Here is a 25,730-nt window from a genome sequence, read left to right on the forward strand (position 1 = left end):
GATTCTGGGTTTGGAAGTAATGCTAACCAAGCCAGGGACGGAGCACTCCTGTCTTGTTTACACAGTCCTGATAGCAGGAAAAACCAAGTATGATGATCAAGCTTCATGAACTAGTGCACTTGCTCACAATAGTGCAGGATTTGCATGCAAACCGGGCCATGTACTCCGTGATAAAACTGTTGGCATTGACTTTAGAAATGTTGCAGAAATGTTTAACTCTTCTCTCACTGATACAAGTATGCAAGGGACTTGATGAGACAGGAACTCCATGGTGGATTTTATCAGACATGTGCAGTGCGGCATACATGTGAAAAATCTAATGGCACCATAAGACACGAGGCCTAAGCAAACCTCATACATTTTGCAGCAGTCCGAGAGAACTGGGTTTAAACAAACCCCAAACAGCAATAGCTCACAGGAATACTGCACTCTATTGACTAAGGGCAACATGTGTGTGCCCAATATGAGGGACCTCTAAGAGTTTGCAAGCCTATGATCACATTATCTTGCCCCCTCATTTAGGAATCTATTAGTTGACGTTCTATTATGCATTCAGAGTTGCAATATAGAACTAGAATTGTACACATAATTTAACCTTTTCCTACTTTCTTATATCTCATTATTTGTCCTACCCAATTCTCAGCTACACACATCCAAGTTGACGTGGAGCAATGCAGCTTGCCTCAGCCCGAATCCGAGGTGGTACTGGGTTGGCCCGGGGCGCCAAGGCTAAAGCACATCAGTACCAAAGCCTCACAGGCTGGTTCGGGGCAGTGCTGGGCCGCTTTGCCTGCTAGGGAAAGCTGGCACAAGGCCAGCCGTGAGTCCATTGGACTTACCAGACTTACTTCTCTCTCACTCTCCAGTCACCTGCTGTCGCTGGCAGGACTTACCTTTCCGTGCATCCTCTTATCTGAGAGCCAAGCTGCAATTTAAAGATATCAGGGCCTCTCTTTTTAAAATAGCTCTATGACCACAAACTACAGCGGTCATAAAGGCCCATTTCCCGTAGTTTGCAAGTGGGGAGCAGGGAGGGAGTCGGGAATCCCAACCAGCCTTGCGCCCAGCTTTCCTGGGTTGCCCAAGCAACTGGTATCCAGGATCCCGGCAAAAGCTGACCTGCGGAGGGGCAAATCTTGCTTTGGTACTGAAGCAAGGCAGTCAAGCTCTGAGGTGGCCTGAGTCAAATCAGGGCCATTTCAGAGGCTCTAAAACGGTCTCCAAGGTGAGGAGGGTATTCTTCTTTGCTTTTCCCTTCAAGCATCATTAGAATCATTAGCCTATAAGCATGCAAGCACAACTATTGTTTATATAGTTCTTAACTATTGAACAATGCTTAGTTATTTTAGTGTTAAATAATGTGCTGGTCTTGAACCGTAATAAAGTGATTGATTGATTGACTGTTAAATAGTAAGTCTCAAAAGCTTTACTTTCTTTTTGAAAATTACTGTACAATTCTTAGCTTCCAAGTGGGATCAGACAATCATACAGAGAGAAGAAGCTATTGTGGCTTCATACCCACAAGCAGTAGGATGGGTATGTACCATGTTCAGATGAAACACCAACCCACATTGCACCATGGGGAATTATGCAAATAGTGGTGGCATACGTGGAAGTCACAATAGCTTCTTCTCCCTACACGTTTGTCTAAGCACCCTCAAAGACTAGTAAAACCACCTGGGCACGCAACAGAGCCGATTAGCACCAATGTCTTTCTATGGTTTTGTCTGCCAAAACAGAATGTTGCATTCTATTAGCTGGCTGTGCCAAATTATTTCTTTTTAACTATCTTGGGACCAAAATGCAAGAGATGGTGATTGCCATTTATTATTTTTATCCTGCCCTTCCTCCAAGGAATTCAGGGTGGTGCATGTGGCCTCCCCTTTAATTGCCACAACCACCCTATGAGGTAGGGCAAGACTGAAAGGAAGTGTGAAGGGCACAATGAAAAGAAGTGGGATAAACTGTAGTAAAAGAAATGACAAAGAGCTGACTCCCTTTGGACTGTCTTTTATTCAGATTCTTTTTCAATATAAAACAGGAGCTAATTTCCATTTGACCAGTCCACGTGAATTTTCAGACAGACAAAGTGTTCTGGAGTATAACCCTCTCAGATGGCACAAACAGAACTTGAGAGGAACAATTGGCAAGAACAGCTGAAGAAGTGCACGGCACCGGATAACAGCTACAGGAAGGGAATCTATTCCAAGAAAAATTGTGCTTGGATTTTTTCACTTCATGTATCATAACTCTTTGATGTTCCTGGAACTTAGCTATATAGTCAGCACTGGATAAATTGACAGCAAAAGGCAAGGTGTTGGTACTGCTCTGAGGAGAGTACAAGCTGCGAATAAAGCCAAATGGGTTCTTGGCTTCAAAACAAGAGAAATGCTTGTGCTATTTAAGTGAATGAGGTACTTGCATGTACTTGAGATTGGGTGAGCATCAAAGTGTACATGAGGCTTTCAACAGAAGCATGAAGTTACACATACTGCAGCCCAAGCCTGTAATAAACAACCACAGTGAAATCAAGAAATGCAGGCTATTCCAGGGCAGATGACAAGTGCATTTGGTCAATGGGGTTTTTATAAGTCAGAAGGAGTCAAACAAACACACACTGGAGGCAAGAAACTTTGGAATGTAACAATTTATTGGGGTTCATCTTTTTAACTCCCCATTTCTGGCATTGATACAATACTCAAGAGCAGCAGAAAGAACAAAATGTACAAGAATACGAGAGTAATTAGCACAACCCCCTGCAAAACCTGGAGCAAGCCACTTTTTGGATGGAAATACCAATGAGAAAGGCGATTCAATCACCCTCCCCCATTACGCTTCCCATCCATCCACCCTAGACAGTTTAGCCAGCTGGGAACTGGATTTTAAAAAGCAACCAAGCAAATGCAAACACTATATTTAATAATGAATTATAAGACAAAAATAATAATAGATAACACTTCATTCGTGCACAATTGTTTCATTAAATGTATTTTTCCAAAATAAAAAAAGTTACCAGATATATATTTAGCTATTGGTTTTTAAAGCCTATTTTGTGTGCCAAGAGGCAAGAACTCAACAACTTCAGCTCACCCTTTTACAAAATTTAGCAGAACGCCTCAATTTTGCAAAAGCTAAATGCACCAGCTTGCAAGAAGCACTCAAGTATTTGAAATTTTGTAAGTCCAAAGTGAGTGCTGACATCCCATAGAAAGCCCTTATATGTTAACAAGGGCCTCAACTTCACTAATTCTCTGTGGGATCATACTGAAGATCAGATCAGATTTGGCAAAGTTGAGGCCTGGCATTGGCAAGTGCAAGGGTGAATGCAAAAGAGGAGCAAGCACCAATTCCGTACCTTCTTGCAATTGTCTATGTGAAAGTGAGAGGCTTTTCTTCAAGAGAACTGACAGAAGGACAAGAACATCAAGTGGTTTGAGTATAAAATTGCAGGTTTCGGGGAGGGGAGAAGTGTCTGGAACTTCACTAAAGCCATTGTTGGATCTATTTACCTCAGGGTGGCAGCAGTAACCATCATGAAGCAAATCTGATGTCCTTAGAAGTTCCCACTTTCTGACAACCACTTGCTTCTGTGCCACTCACCTTAGAAAATATTCACAGATCTTGCCACCTCTCTTTTATATCTGCACTGATTTCCCCTGTTCTTTGCATTTCAGGTGCTACAAGGAAAAGATATCCTCAGAATTAAAACTACCATGTTACTGCCAGGTTAAAATAGACACCTGTCCTGCCACTGAGATGGGCCTATGAACACCACAGGGCAATCTATCACTGGTTACACACTTACAGCAGCCTCTGAAGAACAGGTGCTTTACTAAGATATTTGCTTAGCTCAATAGAAAAGCCCAAATGCAACAGAACTGGGTACTATATGTTGAATGTTGGAGAGTTTCCCCATGTCTTCCAAGTGCTCAAGAATGTTAAAAAAAAGTGTTGACTGCATATATCTATTTCCAAGACATGGCTACTGAAAGATTCAAGAGTCTCAGCAGAAGGAGTAATAAAAATTCCCTGCTAAGCTATTTAATGACACAGGTTAATTCCTGCAAGCCATTCTTGTGCCTGGAAACACAGCATGGAATGACTGGTTTTCTAAGAGCCTGTAACTAACACTGATCCTGGGGGTCAGGCAAATAATATTGGACAGAAGACCCCATTTGAAATGATAAAGTTGTTAACACTCGAGACCCCAATAGGAGAATGCTGAAATTATATTTAAAGCATGTGCTTATAACATTTTTAAGTGCTCTGGAAAACAGGAAAGGGTTTACAGAATGTTACATTTTAAGTTAATCTGGAAAACATCTTCACCTACAAAGTATCTTTTACTGCCTATTGCAAAGAGAGAAAAAAGTCCTTTTAGTTCTTGGGTTGGGTCCAGGATCTGCCTTCCATGAGAGGGAGGTACCTTTTGCTTACATCTGGACACAACCCCTTATATTCCTTTGTTCTCCTCTCTTTTGTTGCTCTACTTATCCGTTTGATAATATACACCCACCCACTTCCCCCCTAAGAACTCTATACACTCTTTTTCTCCGTTTTTTGAGCAAGTGAAGCAGCACTACAGCTTTCTTCCACCTTCACAAGCAAAGAATGTGATGCCTGTTCAGATGTTATCTGCATTCCTCCAGGGCAGGCGCTAAATATGGAATATCGCTTAGGTAAAATATTGGATTGATAAATCATCAGGATCCAAGCACCTCTTGGGCATGCTCCTTTGTTGTCAAGAATTGAACTGCTGGGAGCCCTAGGCAGTTTCATCTTGTGATACACAAAAAGAATACAGCCACAGAAATATATACGTTTTTCTTCCCACCCACTTGGGATTTAAGGAATAGAGAACTCAACCAAGTAATCCCAAGACCCTAACGATTCGGAGGGACCAACCTGAGCACTGTGGAGTCTCTTGTTCCAGCTGGGCAATTGGCAATCAGCCCAGAGAGTAAACAATTAGCGTAGTTTTTAGATTCTGTCCTATTGTGCATGTAGCATTCAATAACAGCCTCCAATGGAGACAGCAATAGGATGTGGATCAGGAGCACAGAACCGCTTTCAGCCCAAGGGCCAAATTCCATTTCAGAGAAACTTTCAGGGGCCACGTTCCAGCACTGGGTGGGGCTGAAGGCAAAAGATACCAGCATATTTTATCTTAAAGCTCTTACTGCCAGTAACTAAGCCGTAGGAGGGGGCATTTCAGGCTTTTCGAATGGCGGGGGGAAGATGCGGCAATGGTGGGAGACCACCAAACAATTGGGGGTTAGGGGGAAAGGGGTGAAGCCGGGGAAAGGAGTGTGGCTACCTGGGATTTGGCCCCCAGGTCCTGAGGTTCTGCACCCAAGATATAAACTATGAGCCTAATCCCATAAAGTTCTCATGTACTGAAACAACCCTGAGATCACATTGCTTACATTAAGATGTTACTTTTCCTTGACACAAATGAAGTCTTTATGAAGGTGACATATATTTTGTAGTTCAGACAATATTTATGCATAAATAACTCTGCAACAAGGCAATCTAGACTTTGCCCGCACCAAAAGTTGCAGGATGCCTAAGTTATACAAGTTAACTTCATCTGTATAATTTACTTCGTTTGCATAATTTATTCTGCTTCTGCTAGTCATTGGGAGCAAAAAGGTTAGAATCCAAAGGTTAAAAAGAGAAAGAATACAGTCTCATAAGATGCTGAATTCAAAAGCCTATATTAAAATTCCACCCTTGCAGTACTTACACAGTCTTTGTCATATGATCTGTGTCACAGTCATGTCTGCATATATAGATGGACACCAGTTTCAAACCCCCTTCCTATTTCAAGGAAAATCCTTTGGCTATTAATCACTGAGGACATGGATAAGGAGCATAAAAAAATGACATTGGGAAGGATCGCAACTCAGTAGTAAAAACCACATGTGTTGCATGTAATTACAGCCCAGGCTCAATCCCTAGCACCTTCTATTAAGATGGGGTGGGAAAGCTCTGTCTCTTTCAGAGAGTCGCTGCCCATCAGAATAGCCAAGAGGAATGGATGGACCAACGAGCTGACTCAGTCCAATATAAGGCGCTTCATATGTTGTTCATAGGTTATGCATTTAACTATTCAGAAGTAACCTGGGCAATTAACCCCTATGCCAATAAAAGCCAGTGGAACTCTGAAGAAGGTCAGGAGAGACAGTAGGGGAGAAGACTAAGAGCCAGCCAGGTTGTTGTTGCTGCTGTACCAACTTGAGAGAAAAAGCCATATGGAGCAGAAAAACATGCCAACCCTTAACTTTATTTTTGTGGGTTCTCAAAACCAGAAGTGGTTGTGAGCTAACATATATACTGGGAAAATATTAAGTGATAGTACAGTTAGGGCTGTTCATAAAAACAGCTTTTACTACAGCAATCCCCCCCTTCCCTGTTTTAGCTAGAGGACCAGGACCCCCCACCCCGAAAGAAGCTAATTGGCTTATGGATCACAGCGTTCAAGCATTCCTAATTCTCAGCATTATGGTCATGCTACTGGTCCATGCTGCCTTTGCTTAATACAAAGCACAGTAGCGGGTTAAGTGGAGGATTTTTTATATATACAAAGTACATACACTTACAATAAAAAGAAAGTAAGATCCCAGCTCTTGCACCATTAGTAGACAGTCAAAATAAGCAGCAAAGCAAGCAACATTAGTGCACAGGATGCACCAGGCAATACAGTGCAAGGCCTCAGGGCAAGAGGCAAGGGAGGGGAGGAAAAATAGTGACATGAAGGCTCATAGAGGGACTCTGAGCACTTAGTGGAAAATCCATTTCAGGGCTATTACATTTCCTTGCCCAAACCACAATAGGAATTCTACACCTGCTGGGACCAAGAGTGTCCCAATTTTCTCAACAACCCCAATGCTTCCTCAGCCGAGGCAGTATCAGGCATGGGGGGATCCCCTTATCCTATTTCCCCCCCTTTCATCTTAGTTGCCCAAAAAGTTGCTCTTTGGGCAACTGCAGGCTGCACAGAAGGTGGACAGCAAAGCATGTTGCAAAGCAACTGATCCTCCTCAAAACACAAAAGGCCAAACATGAGACCATGATGACCAGAACATTCAGCTCAGATAACACCCATTTTATACTGGAGGTAGGATTAGACAGCACATCCTTTTTTTGTCTGGGGAGGTCTAAATTATCAAATAACAGAGGCAAATTCTCCTGAGATGGGGGGCACAGTATTTGAGCAGCTCACCCAGAATTACAGGTCTGGCTTGTTCTCATGAACTTTCTTAACACCGCCCACTCCCTGTATGTATAACCATAACTATCAACAACCAATTACAAAATATAAGCTAGCATACACAGGAATATAGGATGGAAGTCCCACTGAGTAAGTATATCGCAGTTCTACTGGTTAGGAATAGGTGAGAAAAAGGGAGCTCCCCTAAAAGTGAACAGGTGAAAAACAGATCTCTGCACAACAGAGGCACAAACCTGGGAAAGATTTTGCTTTCTTGGAGATACATCTAATACTTCTTCCTAACCAGATGCCGAATTTCCATTTCAGCTCTGCCTTGCTGCTAGAAGTGAATAATTAAGAGCATGGAAGCAAAGGTACAATTTTGCATGCAGGCGATAAACATGAAAGCCATTTCTGCAGACACTAAAGGAAACTGCACACAGAGGAGCAGGACACAAACTTGCTCCATTAAGAACTGCCATTCTTCATTCCCCTTATTCCAGTCTGCACCCTATAAAAACCAGGAGATTGTTCCTCTGTCCTGTATCTATCCAAACGGCTTGCAAGGTGTTCAACACATTTGCATTACAAGGATTTTCCTGACATAGGAGTCTCAAAATGGAATGGAGGGATTTCCCAGATGGCGCAGGCTGCTGCCAGGGAATAAGTGAACTCTTTCTTGGTTCATGTTAAGCCTAGCAGTTGTTCATACCTTCTTTGGACCAGGAGAAAGAACACTAACCCATCTGCTACCACTCAGTGCAGACAGGTAACTTTATGGACAGTATTTACACCCAGCTGTCACACTGTCCAACTGTATATCAAGTCACGTTATCCTTTTTGTGTGTGGACTATCCCCCACTTTCATGGCGACCCTTCCTCCAAAATGTTAATTGCATACTTGGTCTGTAAGGCCTCCCTTGCTCCTTTCACCTGCTTTCTTTCAGGGCCAAGAATGAAAGCGACCACTGCAGCCCAAGATCAGGGCCTTCCTGAGGATGCCATAGTTTAGTGTTTGTCATCCTCAGGAAGGCCCTGATCTTTTCTCCTGACGTATGAAGGTTATTAAATCTCTGGTTTACATGGACTTGGAGGATGTACAGTGAGTTTAGTTATTTAAAGGGATTTCTTGAATGCCAACCCCAGTATTTACTGAAGTTGACCTGCTGATGAATGAGAAGAATGTTTTGCCAGCTTCTAAGACTTTGTTAGCTTTACAGCTGCCTAACACATGTTTCTTGCTTGTCAGAGATCCTAGATCTTACTGAACAGCCACAAAGCAGCAACATGTTCCATTTAATTCAGTAGGTCTCACTTCAAAAGGTCATCGTGATGTCCAGACTCTTAACTTGCACCAGCAAGTTAATGAAAAAATGCCACATAATTCACCTGACAACGCTTTGCCAGAATGAGGCTGAACTCTGGCTCCATCATATTTAGGGAGGGAGGAAGGGAGGACAGGAAGGCAGGCATTCTCCCCACTCCTTATGTTAAGGGTAGCAGAGAGAAGAAAAATAGTTTTCTAAGACACAGACTTGCTTCTTCTGCTTGGAAAAGGCTGCTCTTCTCACACTCTTTGCTCTTCCCTCACCCAATTTGAACGATCTGAACACCACCCTCCGTACCACACACTAATACTAAAAATACTCTCTTCTTTAAGGACCAGCTAATATCACTACAATTTGTGCAATCACTGCATTTAATAGTTTTAAATTCTCTATCCTCCTCTGTCTGTAAAAATCTCATTACCTTTTTTTTTTACAAAAAACTTTTCCTTTTTTCTTTTCTTTTTTTTGCAAAACTAGTCTTTTCTTTCTCTCCCCCCCCCCCTTTCATCAAACTCTCTTCTCTAAGAACAAAAAGGACAACAAGCATGGCACAGACACAAAGAATATTCCCCTGGTTTTCCCCACACTGAAGCCATATGCCATCTTTGAATGAAGTATGTGTACAGGATGTCTCTTATCCTCTATCAACATGATGGAAAATTCATAAAGATTCAAGGCAATCCGACTCAGCTCATCAAGTCACTAAATAATAACAGTAGCTTTCTGTCACCCTCTAGTGGCTATATTGTGGCAGAGACCATGGTTGCCACTTAACAGGAAAGATCAACACAATTTGCTATTTGGAGAGTGTGCGCCAAATGAGAAGGTGGGGGCACACATTGATCCTCCCTCAAGAGTGATGGTTCTTCTGAGGAGGGAAATGTTCAAGTCTCTGGGAGCAAATGGGCTAATAGGCTGATACAATCCCGACAGAACAGAGCCCCCAAGAATGCCAATTAGGGGTTGGGACTGTTAATGTCAAAGTGGCCAAAGTCAATGCCAGAACAGCAGACTAATCTTTGTATCAGAATGGCTCCTGGTGCTATGTAAACTCAAATCTCCCACAACGCTGTAGACTAGTTACTCTAGACCATATCTCTAGCCTGTTCATCTTGATGTAGCTAGCTGGTTGTAATGACACAGAAGAGATAACATTGATGCAAGCAACCACCAGCACAGCACCATACTCTTTCTCCATCCAATTGGCCCTTCAGTATCAACCTGCCAGGGCTTTGCTGTCAACTTACCTCCTCCCCAGGGAAAACCCTTTAGGGTCCTTCCAGGCAGGAGTCTGGCATCTCAGCTGTTGCTGACTCAGCACATGACAGCTATGAGCCAGACAGGGGCTACCAACATAATTCAGATGGTTGCTACTCCAACCGGGCTAGAAGGATGGGCAATGACGGCAGCCACCACTGCACTGAACTCCAGCAGCTACAGGTATGGCACCATGCCAATGCAGGAGTTGCTATCTGAATCCCTATTTTTAAATCAGGCATTATGATTTGAGACCCAAAAGTCTAAGGATTCTACCAGCAGATGGGCCGCCCTCTCACACACAGGCTGCTTCACATATTATGGGAAAGATGTGTTCCTATTTATGTATCACACTAGGAAATATTAATATGTGGAGGGAGACACGTGACTGAAAACACAGTCAACACACACCCAGAAATCTCAGCCAAGTGCACCTCCTGACCATATCTGAAAAATGTGTCCCCACCTCCTTTACCCTCAAGTTAAAGTGATTATGAAGGAGAAATGAGAAACTCTCTTTGCCATACCATGTGAAGCTGTTTTCTGCTCCCACTGTCACTTCATTATTTCTAGCACTGGGTCTCTCCTTTTGGGACAAACTCCAACAAAGCTAGTGCCTTCCCTAGCCTCCTTCCAACACTGACAGGGTGAACAAAAAACCCTTGGAGAAATTTTAGATTAAGTCAGCCATCTTGTAAAGGACTACAATTTTGCACCACATCAAAGAGAAGCAAAAGCCCTACTCTATGGAAACTCACAGAGGCCAAAGTGACAAGAGACTTCAGGGGAGGGGTGGGGAAAATCAGCCAAGAGAACATGTGCTAAAGTATCTGAAGAATTTCCTATTAAAATTCCCTTTTATATTGCCCACCTACTTCTTCAAATATAAGACAACCTTCAAAACAAAACACCACACAAACATACCAAGCAATCTCAAAACACGATTGACTAGTATGCACCCATCCAATATAATAGTTCCTCTCTTGCAGCTTCATAAAATAATTCTATTTTTTCTCCTTTAAAGTCTTCTCTTTAATACAAGTCTCCCTGCTAACCCACCATTATACATCTTTACCCTCATCCCAGCCCACCCACCTTTGAAGCTACAGCCATTAAAATAAACTCCCATGAAAAAGCCTCTCACTTCTTCTGAGGCTGAGCAACAATACAGCCTGTCTCACTGAACCCATGAAAACAACAAACAGCTATTCCAAAGCATGCACCTGTGGAATTACAAAAAGCCTTGGACTTGTACATTAGTGGGAGGAGTGTAGAGGTACATAACCCTGCACACCGTATAGATGTCACTGGTTTTGAAGTAGTTTTTAAAAAGACACAAAAGGTGTTGCGTGGTAGGATAAAGGAACAGCAACATTTTGAATCGTATGTCTTAGATACTGATTACACTCAAACTGTCACAGACAACCACACTGTTTAACATTATACATTTTGCTTTTGGTAGGCATCTCTATGTATAGACACTCATATTTAAGATTATTAATAAGGTATCACCACACATCATCTCTCAATCCTGTACTTGGCCATCAATCCTGAACACAGCTTCTTTTTAAGCACAGATGTAGCCAAGTCAAACTTTGCAAAGTGAAGGAATAAAAGTGGGGCTGCTTTAAAAGAACCTAGGGTGGGGGTTACAGAGAAAAGGCAAGTCCTTCCTAATGTGAAATACTGAAAAGGTCAAAGCACCTCACTTTTAAAAAAACTTGCCAATCAAGAAGCAAAAACCACAATACTTGCAGAACCAGCCTTCTACACAAATGTATAAATAATTAACTCAATGTAAAAAAACAAGCAAAAGCAAGCCCTTGAAAGTAGAAAGTTCAAACAGGAATACAGGGAAGAGAGATGCCATTAAAAACTGGATTTAGTTAGTTCAGTGACAGCGTAGCATGCAGACAAGCCCTTAAGAATTATTACCTCAAACATACCCCTTCCCTCCACAGTGTAACAAAGTTTACAATAGTATGACAGGCAACACAACACACACACACACGTACGTGTGCCACTGGAAACGAAACAGAGGCACACAGGATAAGGGAAGTTTGCAGCAAGGCTGGAACATAAACAGAAGAACCATGAAATAGAAGGTTGCAGAAATGGTTTTACCTCTGCAGTGAATTTTGGACACAAATTCATAGTTATTAATAGCTTATGGGCAATGGTGGTGAGATAGCAAAAACAGCCACATTATTACTTGCTTTCAAGACTAAGTTAAGGTTTCATCAGAATGAATTCATGAAAAGCAAGGTGTTGTGGACAGGTGGATGGGAGGGAGAGGCAAACATACACTGTACATGCACACCACACATACACACCAAGATCTAAGAGACATAGAGTAAGTTTTTACAATAGGTAATTAGCACCTTTGGTTGGTAACTGCAGAGGCAGAGTGAGATCCTGGGAATTGCTGATGGGAATGTTCTCCCAACTCACTTGTATGTAGATGGGGAAAAACACAAGCAGCAAATGCTTTTTATCCATACACTGAAGGAATGATGGAATTAAGTTCACCAATGAAAAATAAGAATAGTGGGTTTTATCTCACTGCACAATATTTCCACCTCTCCCAAATGGAAGGGCAGATGTGGGGCTCCTCTCCCTTTTCACCATTAGTAGGTTTCAGGAAGGGGACCCAGGCACCTCAGATGTAAAGGAGGGGAAGGAAGAGCAGCACACAATACAGGACAAGACTGTTAGCTTAATAAGTCTGAAGCAGCTCTCGCTTGAGCAAAACCTGTGCAGGGTGTGCTAGAGCCAGGACTGATAGAGAAATGGTTCAAGACAAGTGGGAGGGGGAGAATGCACCCAGCTGTCTACAAGGGCTCCCACAATTACGAAGAGCCTTGCGGCATCTTAAAAATGAATACACTGCTTTTGTGGACTACAACCTACAAAGTGTATGCCATAATGAATGTGCACATCTTTAAGGTGCTACAAGACTCTTCATCGTTTTTGCTGCAACAGACCAACATGACTCCCCCCTTTCCAAAATCATCACGTTTACCAAGTTAGCACTTCTAATATATGCAAAAATAAAGAATGCCCAGGAGCATATTCCAGGGTTAGGACACCCACATTCCCTTAGAAGTTCTGCAGCAGCCTCTCCCTTCCCCTCAAAAGTTATTCTTCCTAGGGTGTAGTTAATGCTAGCTATTACCCAAGTCACAGATTTAAGAGAAGGAGACATGGACAGAGCTGCAGAGAACTGTAAAATAGGGAGTACAGACTCTGCCCAGCTGTTTGGCCAAAGGTTTGTGTTTTATTTAACAGAATGGAAAAAAATATATAACTTTCCTCATTTAAACATACCCACCTATCCTCTCAAGTTCTTATTCACTAGTCTCTAAGTCAGTGCAACATAATCCTTGAAGACATAAAGGGAAACTTATGTCTTCACCATAAACACTAGCAGCTGTGACATTTGGGAACTTCAAACACATCTGTTCCCATTTCTATACGACCACCTTAATTTCCAAGCAAAAAGAGAAAGAATGGATGATGAGGAGAGGAGAAAACAGGCATTCACACCATGCATGACCTTGCAGTAGAGCCTCCCTGTCCCATCCCCCTCCCCCAACCTGTGAAAGAGGAACGCAGCTTCTCATTTGCTGCTGCCACCACCACCACCACCTCCACCACCACCTCCTCCTCCTCCAGCTGCTGCCACCTTCTCGAAATCCTCTGCATTGCAGAATTCCTTGATGGTGACCGTCAGGAGGTTGCTGGTGACATCAGTGACCACCACATTAGAGCAAGGGGACATTTCAGGGCGCCAATCACCAGCTTCCTGCTCTGGGTCAGAAGAGGATGGAGATGACGGCATCTGACCACCGCAGCCTCCCCCGGAAGGAGACCGCTTGCTGGTGGCTGCTGACTCAGGCGGAATTGACAGGTCAAGGACCTCTGACTCTCGCCAGTCAGGAATGGCAGGGCTTAGCGTCTCGGGAAGCAGCTTTGGTGGAGAATCATCTGGATCAGATGAGGAGTGTGGAGCTGGTGAGGGGCAGTCAGAGGAGCTGGAACTGCGGGCATCATAGGCAGCGGAGCCCATGAGCGCACATGAGGTACCTTGGGAGCCTCCTGCCTCTGTCTTGCCCTCCAAGGATGGGGCGGGAACTGACGGCTTGTTGTACAGAGGGAAGCCTCCAAATTTCATGTGGCGGATCTGGTTACGAAGCATGCTCTCACTGAACTTCTTGCTCTTGCCAATGACACGGTTTCGCGAAGGGATCTTGGGCCGTGCCAAGCTTCCTGCCCCACCAGTGGCTTTCCCACCTTTATCAATGACCTTCAGGTTGAGAATGATGCGGCTGCGCTTGGGCTCACGAGGCTTCACCTTGCGGTTGATGATGCGGACGGTCTCCGAAAAGGGCGAGACAGGAGGGCGGATGCCCGTACCCCCACCCACTCCGCTATTCTGGGGATCTGGGCGTGGCAAAGGGCGCCGGGACATACGGTGGCATCGCCGGATGTCCTTCTTGAGCCGGTGCACAGCAGCACTCGAGTGGAGTTTAGGCGAGGATGTGCTAGAACTAGGCTTGACAGAAAAATGTACATCCCCAATGTGTAGGGCCTCCGCCTGGGCCCGAGCCTGCAGTGGGTGGGGGAAAGTGAAAAAAATTGAGTTAGTTTGGAATAAAAACACACTCTACATAATAAACCTTAAATTATAGTTATGCAAAGCCTAACTGGAGGAAGCAAGGACTGAGCTCTGCATAAGCCTGGAGTTGAAACCTAGAATTTCCAAACCCAAAAGACGAGCAATTTTCCCACGATTAATCCAGCCTAAGAATGATATGCCTGCAGGCCAAGAAAGCCAGATCAGGATCTGTAGAACATACTTCTATACATTATACTTTAGCATACTGGGATTAAGACATTTAATGGCACAATCCTATCCATGTTTAGACAAAAAAAAAAAAAAAGTCCTACAACTTCCAGCATTTCCCAGCTAGGCTAGCAGTCAGCCTTTTTGAATATTCAAGCCACAGCTTGTCTTTTTGTTCGAACCTGGTGACTGTGGGCTATGTAAAGGTTAAAAGAATCTTACTGCAGCCATGAAATTGCTATCCTTAGCCACCTATCTACAATATGATAATGATGATCTACCTTACAAGACTATTGTGAGGATTACTAACATAATGTAGATGCAGTTAAACACACAATATAAATCAAGGGTGGGCAACTTGTGGCCCTCAAGATGTTTTGGCCCACACCAATGGTTATGCTGGCTAGGGCTGTGCATACTTAATACTCTTTGTTTTATATTTTTATAGAACACAAACTTCTAGCTAATTGACAAATCTCTCCATGGCTAGCCCAAATCTCTAAAGATACTGAAGATACTGTTTCAATGAGGATTTCCTGCTATCACTTTCAATGTTGATATGTATTCACAAAGTTAAGCAATGTTATCTTCTGATGTAGCTCAACAGTGCCACCTAAAGTATTTGGCAAGTTAGCAACCTATCGGGCAACCTGAATAGGCCTATCACATCTCTTTCTTTCCCAATACGCATCCAAAAATGCTCTTTTTAAATAATCTGCTAATTGGTACAAACCAGCCTGGTCTTTTGAGGTGTAAGTTTAGAGCCACTAGAAAGATGAGTCAAGCCACTAAGTAATTTTCTGATTTGTTCACTAAACCACTATCATTGTAAGTGGAGACTACTGAATGACTGGACAAGACAACTATCAGTCTCTCATATGGGGGCAGCTTTTACTGAATCTTTTTTACATAAAAGTTTGTTCAGTGTTTGAGAGTCTTCTATATATCATCTAACTGGAGGCCAAGATGTTCTTTTCTCAGACTATCTTCTTTTCTCAGACTATCTTCTTTGCAATGAATTCTGCAAATGCTCTTGAACTCAACAAGTAGCTGATAATCCAAATTGGATTGACTTTGGGGTGTTTATTTGCTTGCGCTCGTGTGAGGGAGATCATTGCCTTCTCTGATCTCCCACCACCACCACCAAATAAACTCTTTTTTATATTTGAAAATGAATTCTGGTTTATTCCTCCTCTCGGCTGCATGGGAAGAGGTGTGAGTGCATAAGCACGAGGCTTTGCATGGACTCCTTTCTGCCATGGTTTTGTGTTATGAGTGAATACTCCCATTGGGTTGGATGCAGCAACAGTTTCCCATGGATGGAAGGGCTTCTTCTGTCCATGAGAGGCTTGTGATCCAGCAGGGGAATCCCACTGATGAAAGGTGGGGGTGATTATGTTCAATGATTTCTCTATGCAATCCCCCTACTCCACCTCCCACCCTGCAAAAGATCTGCCCCAGGAGCTTGGGGAAATCTCCAGTACATTAAAGAAGGTGGTGCTGGGGGCTGTAGGAAGAGGAAAGCAGGAAAATGATATTTCTCTTCCACACACACCCTCCCTACACACACTTCCATCTGCAGGAGGGTTCTGAATGAAACCCTGCTCAGGTGCTGCTCCTGCTGGAAGAATAAAATCTGAATCCAACCCACTGAATCACAAATATTCTCTCTCATATTCCATTTGCCTTTTCCAGTAAATGGATAGCAGAAGATCTACTGCACCATTTCACCCTGGAATGCCTGTTTTTGCAAATGTTTAAGTGATAGTTAAGATTTCCTAATTCTTCCTCAAATATGACTATTTTATGTGACAACACAGTTTAAGGTCTAAATATTATTGGCAGATTAAAATTTATCTCCGATTGTTTTAAATAGTATTTTTGAGTTCCATTTATTTGACCATACAAAGATCCCTCCTTTTAAAATTAATGTCCTAATGCCATTAACTAGTAGATATTTAAGAATTACATTCTGACTGACTGACCTGAGCAATTACTCACTATGCCAATGAAGCCACTATACTTTTGTATCCAAAGCCTACCAGAGTAACTGGTACATCTACCAAGATTTTTCTTAGTTCAGTTAGGCTCAATGATCTTTTCCCACCATCTGGTGCCCACATTAAGTACTGCAGACAAATCTTTCTTCCTATTTACTCCTAAAAATATAAACACAGAAGACAAATACATACTCATCTAAGGCTTAACTTAATAAGTTAAAATTTATTGTTCACTGTGTTCCATGAACTTAAAGCACCTTACACTTTTTCAAATACTCACTCTCTGATTCCTCTAATGTTTAATATTGCAACTCCAATATTGCTATCAAACCTGGTAAAGGTCCATTTCTTAAAAGGGGCCCCACAAAGTGATAAGAGAAACTGAAAACAGAGACTCAAGGATTTTCATTCAATAAGCAATTCATCTAGTTTTATATTATCAGGAGACCCAATTTCAGCAAATAAATGTATGCAAGTTAAACAATGTACTATGAAGGTGTCAGAATACAGAAGTGTGTTTAAAGCTGAACTTTAAAAAATGGCCTTTTAAACTCAGTTCACAAAAAACATACCATCCACTACAAAAAAACAAGTGGGGTTTTTTCTGCAAAAGACTCAGCTGCAGATGTTCTTGGAGGATACCGATTGTCTAGACCCATTTGAGTCTGAGTTCTGGCCTGGGTATAGAACAGAATTGGCCTTGGTTGCCCTGATAAATGAGCTTTATTGGGAAGGAGGAAGTGTGACTGTTACTCTAACTTGATGACACAGGGGCTTTTGATACCATTGGTCATGGTATTCTCCTGGATCATCTCTATGGACTAGGGCCAGTTTTGTGGTGTTTCTGCTACCTGTAGGGCAGGTTTCAAATAATAGTGTTGGGGGGCTGTATGTCAGCCCCCTGGCAGCTTTGCTGTGGGCTGCATCAAGGTATCATCTTGTCTCCAATGCTGTTTATATGAAGCTAAATATATGAAGCTATTTATATGCTGTTTATATGGGTGCAGTCGTTAGGGGATTGGGGTGATGCACCATCAGCATGCTGATGATACCCAACCCTATTTCTCCATTACATCTGAATCAGGAGAGACAATTTACAACCCAGGTTGGTGCTTGAATGCAGTGGTGGGCTAGATGAGGTCCAGTAAGCTGAAGCAGAGTCCCATAAAACAGAGGCAAGGTGGGTGAGTAGTTCCCAGATCTGGGAATTATGGGAATAACCAGTTCTGGATAGGATCATACTCCAACTGGAACAGGTTCACAGTTTGAGGGTGCACCTGTATCCACTGCTGTCACTGGAAGCTTAATTGACCTTAATGACAGTGAGTGCCTATTATAAATTTAGACTGGTACACCAACTGCACCTGTTCCTGGACAGAGATGGCCTAGCCACTGTGATCCATGCACTGGCAACCTTGAGACTGGATGACTGCGATGTGTTCTATGTGGGGCTGCCTATAAGGCTGGTTCGGAAGCTCCAACTAGTGCAGAATACAGAGTCTATGTTATTCACTATGGTGTCTTACCACACACATATTATGCCAGTGCACTATACAAAGCCCTACTCAAAACCGGACAAGGTTATGTCAAGGAACATCTCCACAGCAACCTCCCAGGCCATTATGATCTTCAGGGAAGGCCCCATTTTCTGTGCCTACGGATTTCCGTCTGGCTACAACATGGAGGTGGGCTTTCTCTGCAGCGACATCCCCCTGTGGAACTATCTCCCCTCTGAAGTATGTTAGTCCTTAATGCCACCGTCTTTTAGGCATTTACTGAAAATGTAGTCGTTAGCTTTGGCTTCCCCCCAGCCATTAGCTATCCTTGAACCAGCCTCATGATATCACTGTGAATGTATTTTTTGTGCATGTAGTCTTTTTTATTTATTTGTTTTTCTTTTGTAATCCACTTCAGGATTTGTTTCAAATAAGAAATGATATATAGATATTAATAACTAAAAGTAATAATAATAAATCTTTCACTTCCTATGGACAATATAAGCATCATTCTACACTGATAATACATAATAGCCATGATGTGAGGCATGAAAATTGTTCCAAAATGGAAATTTTTCGAAGGCTTTATTTTTATTTATTATATTTATATCCCGCCCTTTTTCCACCAAGGAATCCAAGGTGGCATACATAATCCTCCTCATCCTCTCCATTTTATCCTCACAACAACAATCTTGTGAGGTAGGCTGGGCTGAGAGTCTGTGACTGGCCCAAAGTCACCCAGTGGGTTTTCATGGCTGAGTGGGGACTAGAATCTGGATCTTCTGACTCCTAGTCCAACACTTTAGCCACTAAACCTCACTGGCTCTGTTGAAATAGATGAGTGGCTGTCAGCATGCATATTTCTTTGGATCCTTTGGGTTCATCAGTTTTCACTACCTTTGTTTTTTTCTTAAATTCAAAGAATATAAGGAAAGCATACTTTTTTTTAACAAGTATTCCAATAAAAATAACTACATAATATAACATTTAAATCACGTTAAGCATGATTTAATTTCCCCCCCCTCAAATATTTCAGGTCAAATACTTGTGGTATACTGGGACAAAAAATCAACATGGGGTGCTTTTTTTTTTAGCTTTGTTTACTAATTACAAGCAAAATATATATACTAAATTAGATCTCTTTAGAGCAGGAGTAGGAAATTTGTGGCCCTCCAGATGCTTTTGTTTATGGCTCCCATCAACTCTAACCAGCATAGTCAATGATAGGGATGATGGGAGTTGTAGGCCAAAACATCTGGTGGCATCTATGGCATCAGAACATTTCCAATGCAAATGACCTTATGTAAAGTAAACTAATTTGCACTGGAAATTTTTCTAGTTCAAAATTTTCTGGAAAACCCATATCATTGCATAAGGGAAGATATTGTAATACACAATTATCACAATATGGTAAGTATCTTTGATAATAAAGTGGCTCTTCTTGAAAAAATGAATTGCTATCAATTTCTCCTTTTGGAGTTTCCACCAGCTTGCAAGTTCCAGAGTAGGATTCCCCTCACCTCAGAATGACTTGCGAAAGAAACAAATGCCACAGTGGGAGATAAAACAGGCTCCTCAAAAATCACTAAATTATATGAAGGAATTATGGAAGATGAAAAGCAAAACTGATTTTAAGTGACGGGGGAAGCATCACTTGTCAAGGCTTGCAGCCCCTAACCTTATTTCTCGGTAGACCACAAGCTAGATCTTGCAATCTGTGAATGGGAAATTCCCAAGTGAGCTCAGAAAATGTTGCTTGCTCTTGACCACCTGATTAACACTTTCTGGCTCACATCCACCCACCTTCACATTTATTATTTATATGGTGTTCCAGACTCACATACTTTGTAAGCCAAAGAGTTGTTCAGTACAAAGAAGGCATGCACAAGTATCTCATATAGTGTTGCAAAATAACCCTGCATTTTGTGCTAAGAAAATAGAAGATGAGGGTTAAAAAGAATACACATATATCCATACTATTTAAGTTTCTGCTCTCCTGGAGAACTGGAATGCTATCTTGGATTGCAACTGAAGTAGTAATAAAGCCAGGCAGAAGTCATGCTCAGAATGGCACAGGCTCACCTCAGGCTTTCATACTGCACAGAGAGCTAACCACCCTATGTGTATCTCATTTTCTGCAGATAAGAATCTATGAGTGATGACATGCTTTAAGTTAGCTAATTTAGACTTCAAATAGTATACCTATCTCCCAAATCTCCATAATTCATAAACATATGCACCCATCCCGTACATTCTCCTTAGATATTATCTTCACTCATATGCAATTTTCCTATCTAAATCATATAAAGCTGTGGTTTGGTCCATCCCTTGCATTTAGGAGATACCATCTACCAAGTCACTGATAAAAGAGCACAATGTTATTTAATGTAGGGATGGTAATTTGGCAGCCCAATGGACAGGATCCAGCCATCAAAACAAATTAATCTGGTATCAAAGTTTAATCAAGGTATGGCAAGGTTTGCCCACAGCTTCACTTATAGGAGGAAAAAAAATCACATTGTAAGAAACAAATATGCCACAGTTTAAAGTTAAGCTTCTCTTTGATTTTGTATGTAAAATAATCATATATGTACTTATATTGGAATGCAAGGCTTTACTTGAACACATATGCTCTATAACTATGAATTAGACCCTACTACTGATTGGTGCCAACTGCTATGGAGCGTGGCCACTTGCATAGGAGTCAGTTTGTGCAACCACAACTCTGGTCCCCAGAGCATTGCATGGAGTACTGAGTGGTCCCCACAAACATATTAAATTGCCCATCCCTACTTTAATTCTACGTACGAAAGGCCAAGAATTTCTGTATCCTTAGCATCTAGAATTAGTCTGTGAAAGCATATAGTTAATTTCCAAGTCAAACGAATTATCAGACCACTATGTACATATGAGTCAAATAGGCACCTTTGCAAATTCTGAATAAAGAATTGCAGCCTTCACTGAGAAAAGTGTTGGAATGCTCCCCTCAAGCTCCTAGGTCTCAGCTTCAAGTTATTGGGCACTCAGGCAACCAGAATTTTCCTATTCCTGATGAAGTGCAAATATCTCCTTTGTGTATTTAAATCTTTCCACCCCATGGTGGCTCATCCTTTCCAAACTCTGTATACTCGTTTAAATGCCAACTGCAAATCCTCCTCAGCATCCAAGGTTGAGGTTTTCCCCATTCTTTCAAAATTCACATGAGTAACAGCTTCGAATATTAAAATAGCTGAAAGTAACATTAGTGAGAACAGGAATCCAAACCTGCTCTGCCTCTTATAGCAAGCAGTGCCTCAAAAGACAGGTACACACACTCCATCACTTTCACAGCCAAAAACAAGGCTTCAGGAATAAAAATCTCCTGAGTTGCTTTTGGTGCAACAGTAGCTTTAAACATGTATTACTTTGGACAATTTGGTCTAAGACGTTTATTTTGAGGGGACATATATACGATCGCAATCAAGTTATCACGAAACTTCAGAAGATATGTTTAAGATCTGCAGCTTTTCCCTCACATTCCTGGGCCATTTTACTTTGACACAGATGCACTTTTGTCCATTATATTTTAGATGTGATTAAATAACATTTTAAATACCAGTAGTGAGCATACTGCATGTTCAAAGTTGTGAGCAAGCACTAGAACAACTAAGCCTTCGCACACTTTAAAAAAACCCGCATGTGGTGCAATGACAATAAATTGTATTCTTTGAGGAATTCTGAATGCTCAGATATAGCAAAATAGCAACTGTCACATTCTACGTAAACTCATTTTTTCAAGGGCAGGACTTAACCAATGGTTATAAGAATATCACCTTTATTATTTTCAGTGCTGGAGTGCATAATTTTCAATGAGTAGAGATCCATTTGCCAAGTGGTAATGAATGCATTGACCACAACAATGGAGAAATATACAGGTCCTCAGATGTATTAGTTGGAATTCTGTTCATGGAGAATGCATTCACCCAAAGTGAAGAGAGAGGAGAGGCAGAGAGCAAATTTGTCCCCTTTCCAATCACATATAGCATTGTTGGGTATACATCACAAAATAGCATGTGATGTATAACCAATAACCAATCAATGTATAACGACTAGAGGCCTTCAAGAGGCAGCTGGACAAGCATCTGTCAGGGATGCTTTAGGGTGGATTCCTGCATTGAGCAGGGGGTTGGACTCGATGGCCTTGTAGGCCCCTTCCAGCTCTGCTATTCTATGATTCTTTTATTTCTCCCTGCTTCCTTTTCTTAATTCACCCTGTTGCTTTTTTCTTAGAAACGTAAGTGGATATTTAAGCACTCTGAAGTTACCGTTGTGTGGTACCCTGAACCAGTTTGATTAGAGCAAAGTTATTAAAGTGAGAGTTACCTTCAGAAGAAAAGTTTTAGGCTTGGGTCCTCTCTTCTTAGGTCCGTACAGCTCACGCTCACGTTCCCTTTGTGGGGGGGAAATTAAACGCTTTTAAAGAAAAGTGACAACTTAAAAAGAAAAAGATTAATTAAAAAAGTAGAAGCCCTTTGAACCTCTCCACTGCAGCAAATGAACTTGCAGCACTTCCTCTCTACCCTTCCCGTTGCAGAATCAACCTGGCAACTTACTTTTGCTCGAAAGCTGCGATCAGGCGGGAATCCAGGATGTTCTCTTCAGGTTCCCAAGTGCTGTACCTGCAGAGGTGTGCAGACCGGCAGAGTTAAGAGGCACAAGCAAAAGTAGGGGAGGGCAAGGGAAGAAAGACAGATATCAAGTGCATGTGGAGGAGCTGAGGGGTCGGTGGGCGGGCAGAAGGAAAGAGAAACCAAGAGAGAGAGGCCGCCACCGTGTGTCTGTGCACCCAGAGAAGGGACGCATAACATTAGCCCAGCAAGAGGCCCAGGAGGCGGGAACGGGGCTTCATGCATGTAGGCAGACAGGCAGGCAGACAGACAAACACACAGAGGCAGGCAGACGCCAGAGGAGAACTCACTTGATGGCCCAGCCTTTCCATTTCACCAGGTATTCGATGCGTCCCTGCAAAATATGGGGTATTGGCAAGAGAGGAGGGGGTCGGGGGGAGCCAGAAAGGCAAAACGGGGAGGGGAGGAGAGGCAGAGACGGGCGCAGGTTAGAGAGGTGGCAATGGCAGCCGGCCCCAGCCAAGGCCTCCTCTCCGGCCCGCCGCTCACCTTTCGGATCCGCCGCTTGATGATGGATTCGGCCGCGAAGACCCGCTCACCCACTGCAGACAGCTCCATCTTTCCTCAGCCTCAGCAGCAGCAGCAGCGGCGGCACCCACAGCCCATAATAATCCCGCCCGCTCCCTCGCTTTCCCTTCCTCCCTCCTCAGGGCTGAGTGACTGACTGACTGGCTGAGGCGAGCCAGCGACTCTGCCGTTCCCGCGACAGCGGCTCGAGCGGGTCGTGAACACGCACGTACGCGGAGGAGCGGGGACGCGCCGCCGCGCGCGCTGCGAAGGCACGTGACGCAAGCGAAACCTCCCGTTTTGCGCGCCCCGTTGTTTTGAGGCGAAGGGAGGAAAGTCGGCAAAGCGCAGGCGCGGGCTCTTAAAGGGACCGCGCGGGTAAGTTTGGAAGCTTCAGAGGGGTGGTGGACGTGCGGAGAGGGAGGACAGGAAAGTACAGCTTGGACTCGCCGGCAGGGGTAGCGCCCTCCTCCCTCCGGTGTTTCCCGCTAGAATATTTCCATTTTCTCAGCTGCTGCTCGCTCATATTTGTCTCATTTTCCTTGCTCCCTCCTCCACGGCGCTCTGATGATGTTCTTTCTCCTGAATTACAGTATTAAAACACACACACACACGTACAACTGCTTGACCTCGCAGAGACCCAAATATTAGAAACAGAAAGCTTTTTTTAAAACAACAACAACTCCTAAAACATCTTTTTGGAGACGCGACGTCTTGGAAAGTAGGCCACATTCCGTCCACTACTGCCAAGAGTCAAATCAGATTTGGTGCTGTGAGGCTAAAGGATTCCATGGGGGCTGTTTTTGCTCTGGGCCTTCAGCGCTGCAAAATGTTGAGCCTGAAACGGTAGGATAAGGCTGGGAGTATTTGTGGTAAGGTTTATCAGGTCATCTGCTAGTTTATTTGATCTCCTAAAAGTACAGATATAATTTTTAAAAAGAACTAAACGAACTTAAAAGGCTTCAGAAATACACAGCTACAAAAGCTTAAGGGCATAATCCTACACATGTTTAGACGGGGGAAAATGTCCTACAAGTCCCAGCATTTCCCACCTGGTGTGATTTGCTCTCTTGTCAAAAATTTTCTCTCTAATACAGAGGTTCATCAGATGAGTGTTTTATCGCATGCCCGCTTACAGATGTGCGCACATCCCTTAGACGATGAAGTCCGCCTCCCGCTCATTTTTCCATATCAAAATAAACCCCTTTTAAGGCTCCATCAAACCTACTTTTTTTCCTGGTATGCACCTGCAGTTTTGACCTCTGTTTCATTAGCGCAGCAAGCGCTGGTTGCTTACATGATTGCTGCTGTCGTTTGCTCTCCTGCTATTGTGCCCACCCCTTCTCTTTCCCCCTTCACTTCATTGGTTCTTGTCGGGTCATGGACGTGATTGCCTTCCTCACCCCACCCCTTTGCTCTGCTTTTGTTGCCTAGAGTTTTACCGATTCAGGGTTTAATCGGCTGGGCACAGTTTTTGTGGGTAATGAGGGTGGCGTTGGAGCAGCAAAAGTCTATTCCACTGGCTCAGCACAAGTCCATTTGTTCGAGCAACAGACTCAGCAAGCTGGAGAATCGCCCCACCCTCCTTTTTCATCAGCAGGATTGCCCCCAACAAAAGCAACATTAGCGCTAGGACAGCAATACACGGGACAGAAGGGCACTTTTATTTCACGTGGAGAAAATATACTGGACTTTCTGGGTGGTTTTTTTTTTTTTTTGTGGCGTGAGGAAGGCCAGAAGGAGCAGGAGGCAGATGATGTCATGAGAGGGACCCACAAAAATTCATGAGTATTCAGCAACGCGTGTGCAATAAAACGCTTGTCTCATGGAGCTCTATATCTGACTCTTTTTTTTAATGGAATGTGCTGCAATCTCCTGCTGTGTGCAGGAAAAGCTGCATGATAAAAGCAGCTTCTGAATAGGCCGCATGGTCTTTATTTGTTTCCTCTTTCCCCTCCAGCAAAAATGAGGAAGTGCAGAGAAACAAAGGTAAGGAAACATGATTCCCCCCCACTCGCCCCTGTGTGATGACTGCAACAGTCCTTTCCCATTGAGTAGTATATTACAAGCATTCTACACCTTTCCATATTCAGACTCCTGGGTGTTTATTTTGCATAGCCAGTATTTGGGAAAGTGGGGAGGGCAAACTGGGAAAAGGAAACTGCAAAGGGATACAGAGAAACTATTTAAAGTTAGTTTTAGGCCACTTTTAAGAATAAAACCCTCTCAGGGCAGTGGTATATAGATAGGCAATAAATATACAATAAAATACTATAAAAACAGATTGCATCAATACCATCTCTGCAGCCCTGGGAATTGTGGGGAAGGGCAGTGAAAACAGGTGGCTCTTAAGTACATTCCTGAAGACCTGTAAAGAAGGGGTCTGATGAACCTGTAATGGAACTTGATTCCAGAA

The 25,730-nt window shown here is 43.0% G+C and overlaps 1 protein-coding gene across 2 annotated transcripts; it reads right to left on the reverse strand.

Moving 5' to 3' along the window:
- Nucleotides 1–2,632: 2,632 nt before the first annotated feature.
- CBX6 (chromobox 6) lies at nt 2,633–23,538 on the reverse strand. 2 transcript variants are annotated; one of them, XM_063133537.1, is made up of 5 exons: nt 23,297–23,538; nt 23,098–23,141; nt 22,733–22,798; nt 22,503–22,569; nt 2,633–14,353 (listed from the first exon to the last, which is right to left on the reverse strand). In XM_063133537.1, exons 1-5 carry the CDS (start codon nt 23,363–23,365, stop codon nt 13,418–13,420), a joined length of 1,182 nt encoding a protein of 393 aa, XP_062989607.1. In that variant the 5' UTR covers nt 23,366–23,538; the 3' UTR covers nt 2,633–13,417. The 2 variants fall into 2 exon arrangements, with proteins under 2 accessions (XP_062989607.1, XP_062989605.1); XM_063133535.1 differs by having other exon boundaries at nt 2,633–14,407.
- Between the last annotated feature and the right edge of the window lie 2,192 nt (nt 23,539–25,730).

The sequence above is a fragment of the Elgaria multicarinata genome, chromosome 9 (assembly GCF_023053635.1).
Source record: "Elgaria multicarinata webbii isolate HBS135686 ecotype San Diego chromosome 9, rElgMul1.1.pri, whole genome shotgun sequence".
NCBI classification, from domain to species: Eukaryota; Metazoa; Chordata; class Lepidosauria; order Squamata; family Anguidae; genus Elgaria; species Elgaria multicarinata.

What these genes read in the sequence shown, in the direction of transcription:
- CBX6 (XM_063133535.1), bottom strand. Translation starts at nt 23,365, where the DNA reads ATGGAGCTGTCTGCAGTGGGTGAGCGGGTCTTCGCGGCCGAATCCATC. An exon ending in TCAAGCGGCGGATCCGAAAG is followed by an intron (nt 23,142 to 23,296) that starts GTGAGCGGCGGG and finishes CATATTTTGCAG; the next exon opens with GGACGCATCGAATACCTGGT. An exon ending in CTAAAACTTTTCTTCTGAAG is followed by an intron (nt 14,408 to 22,502) that starts GTAACTCTCACT and finishes CACCCACTGCAG; the next exon opens with GCTCGGGCCCAGGCGGAGGC.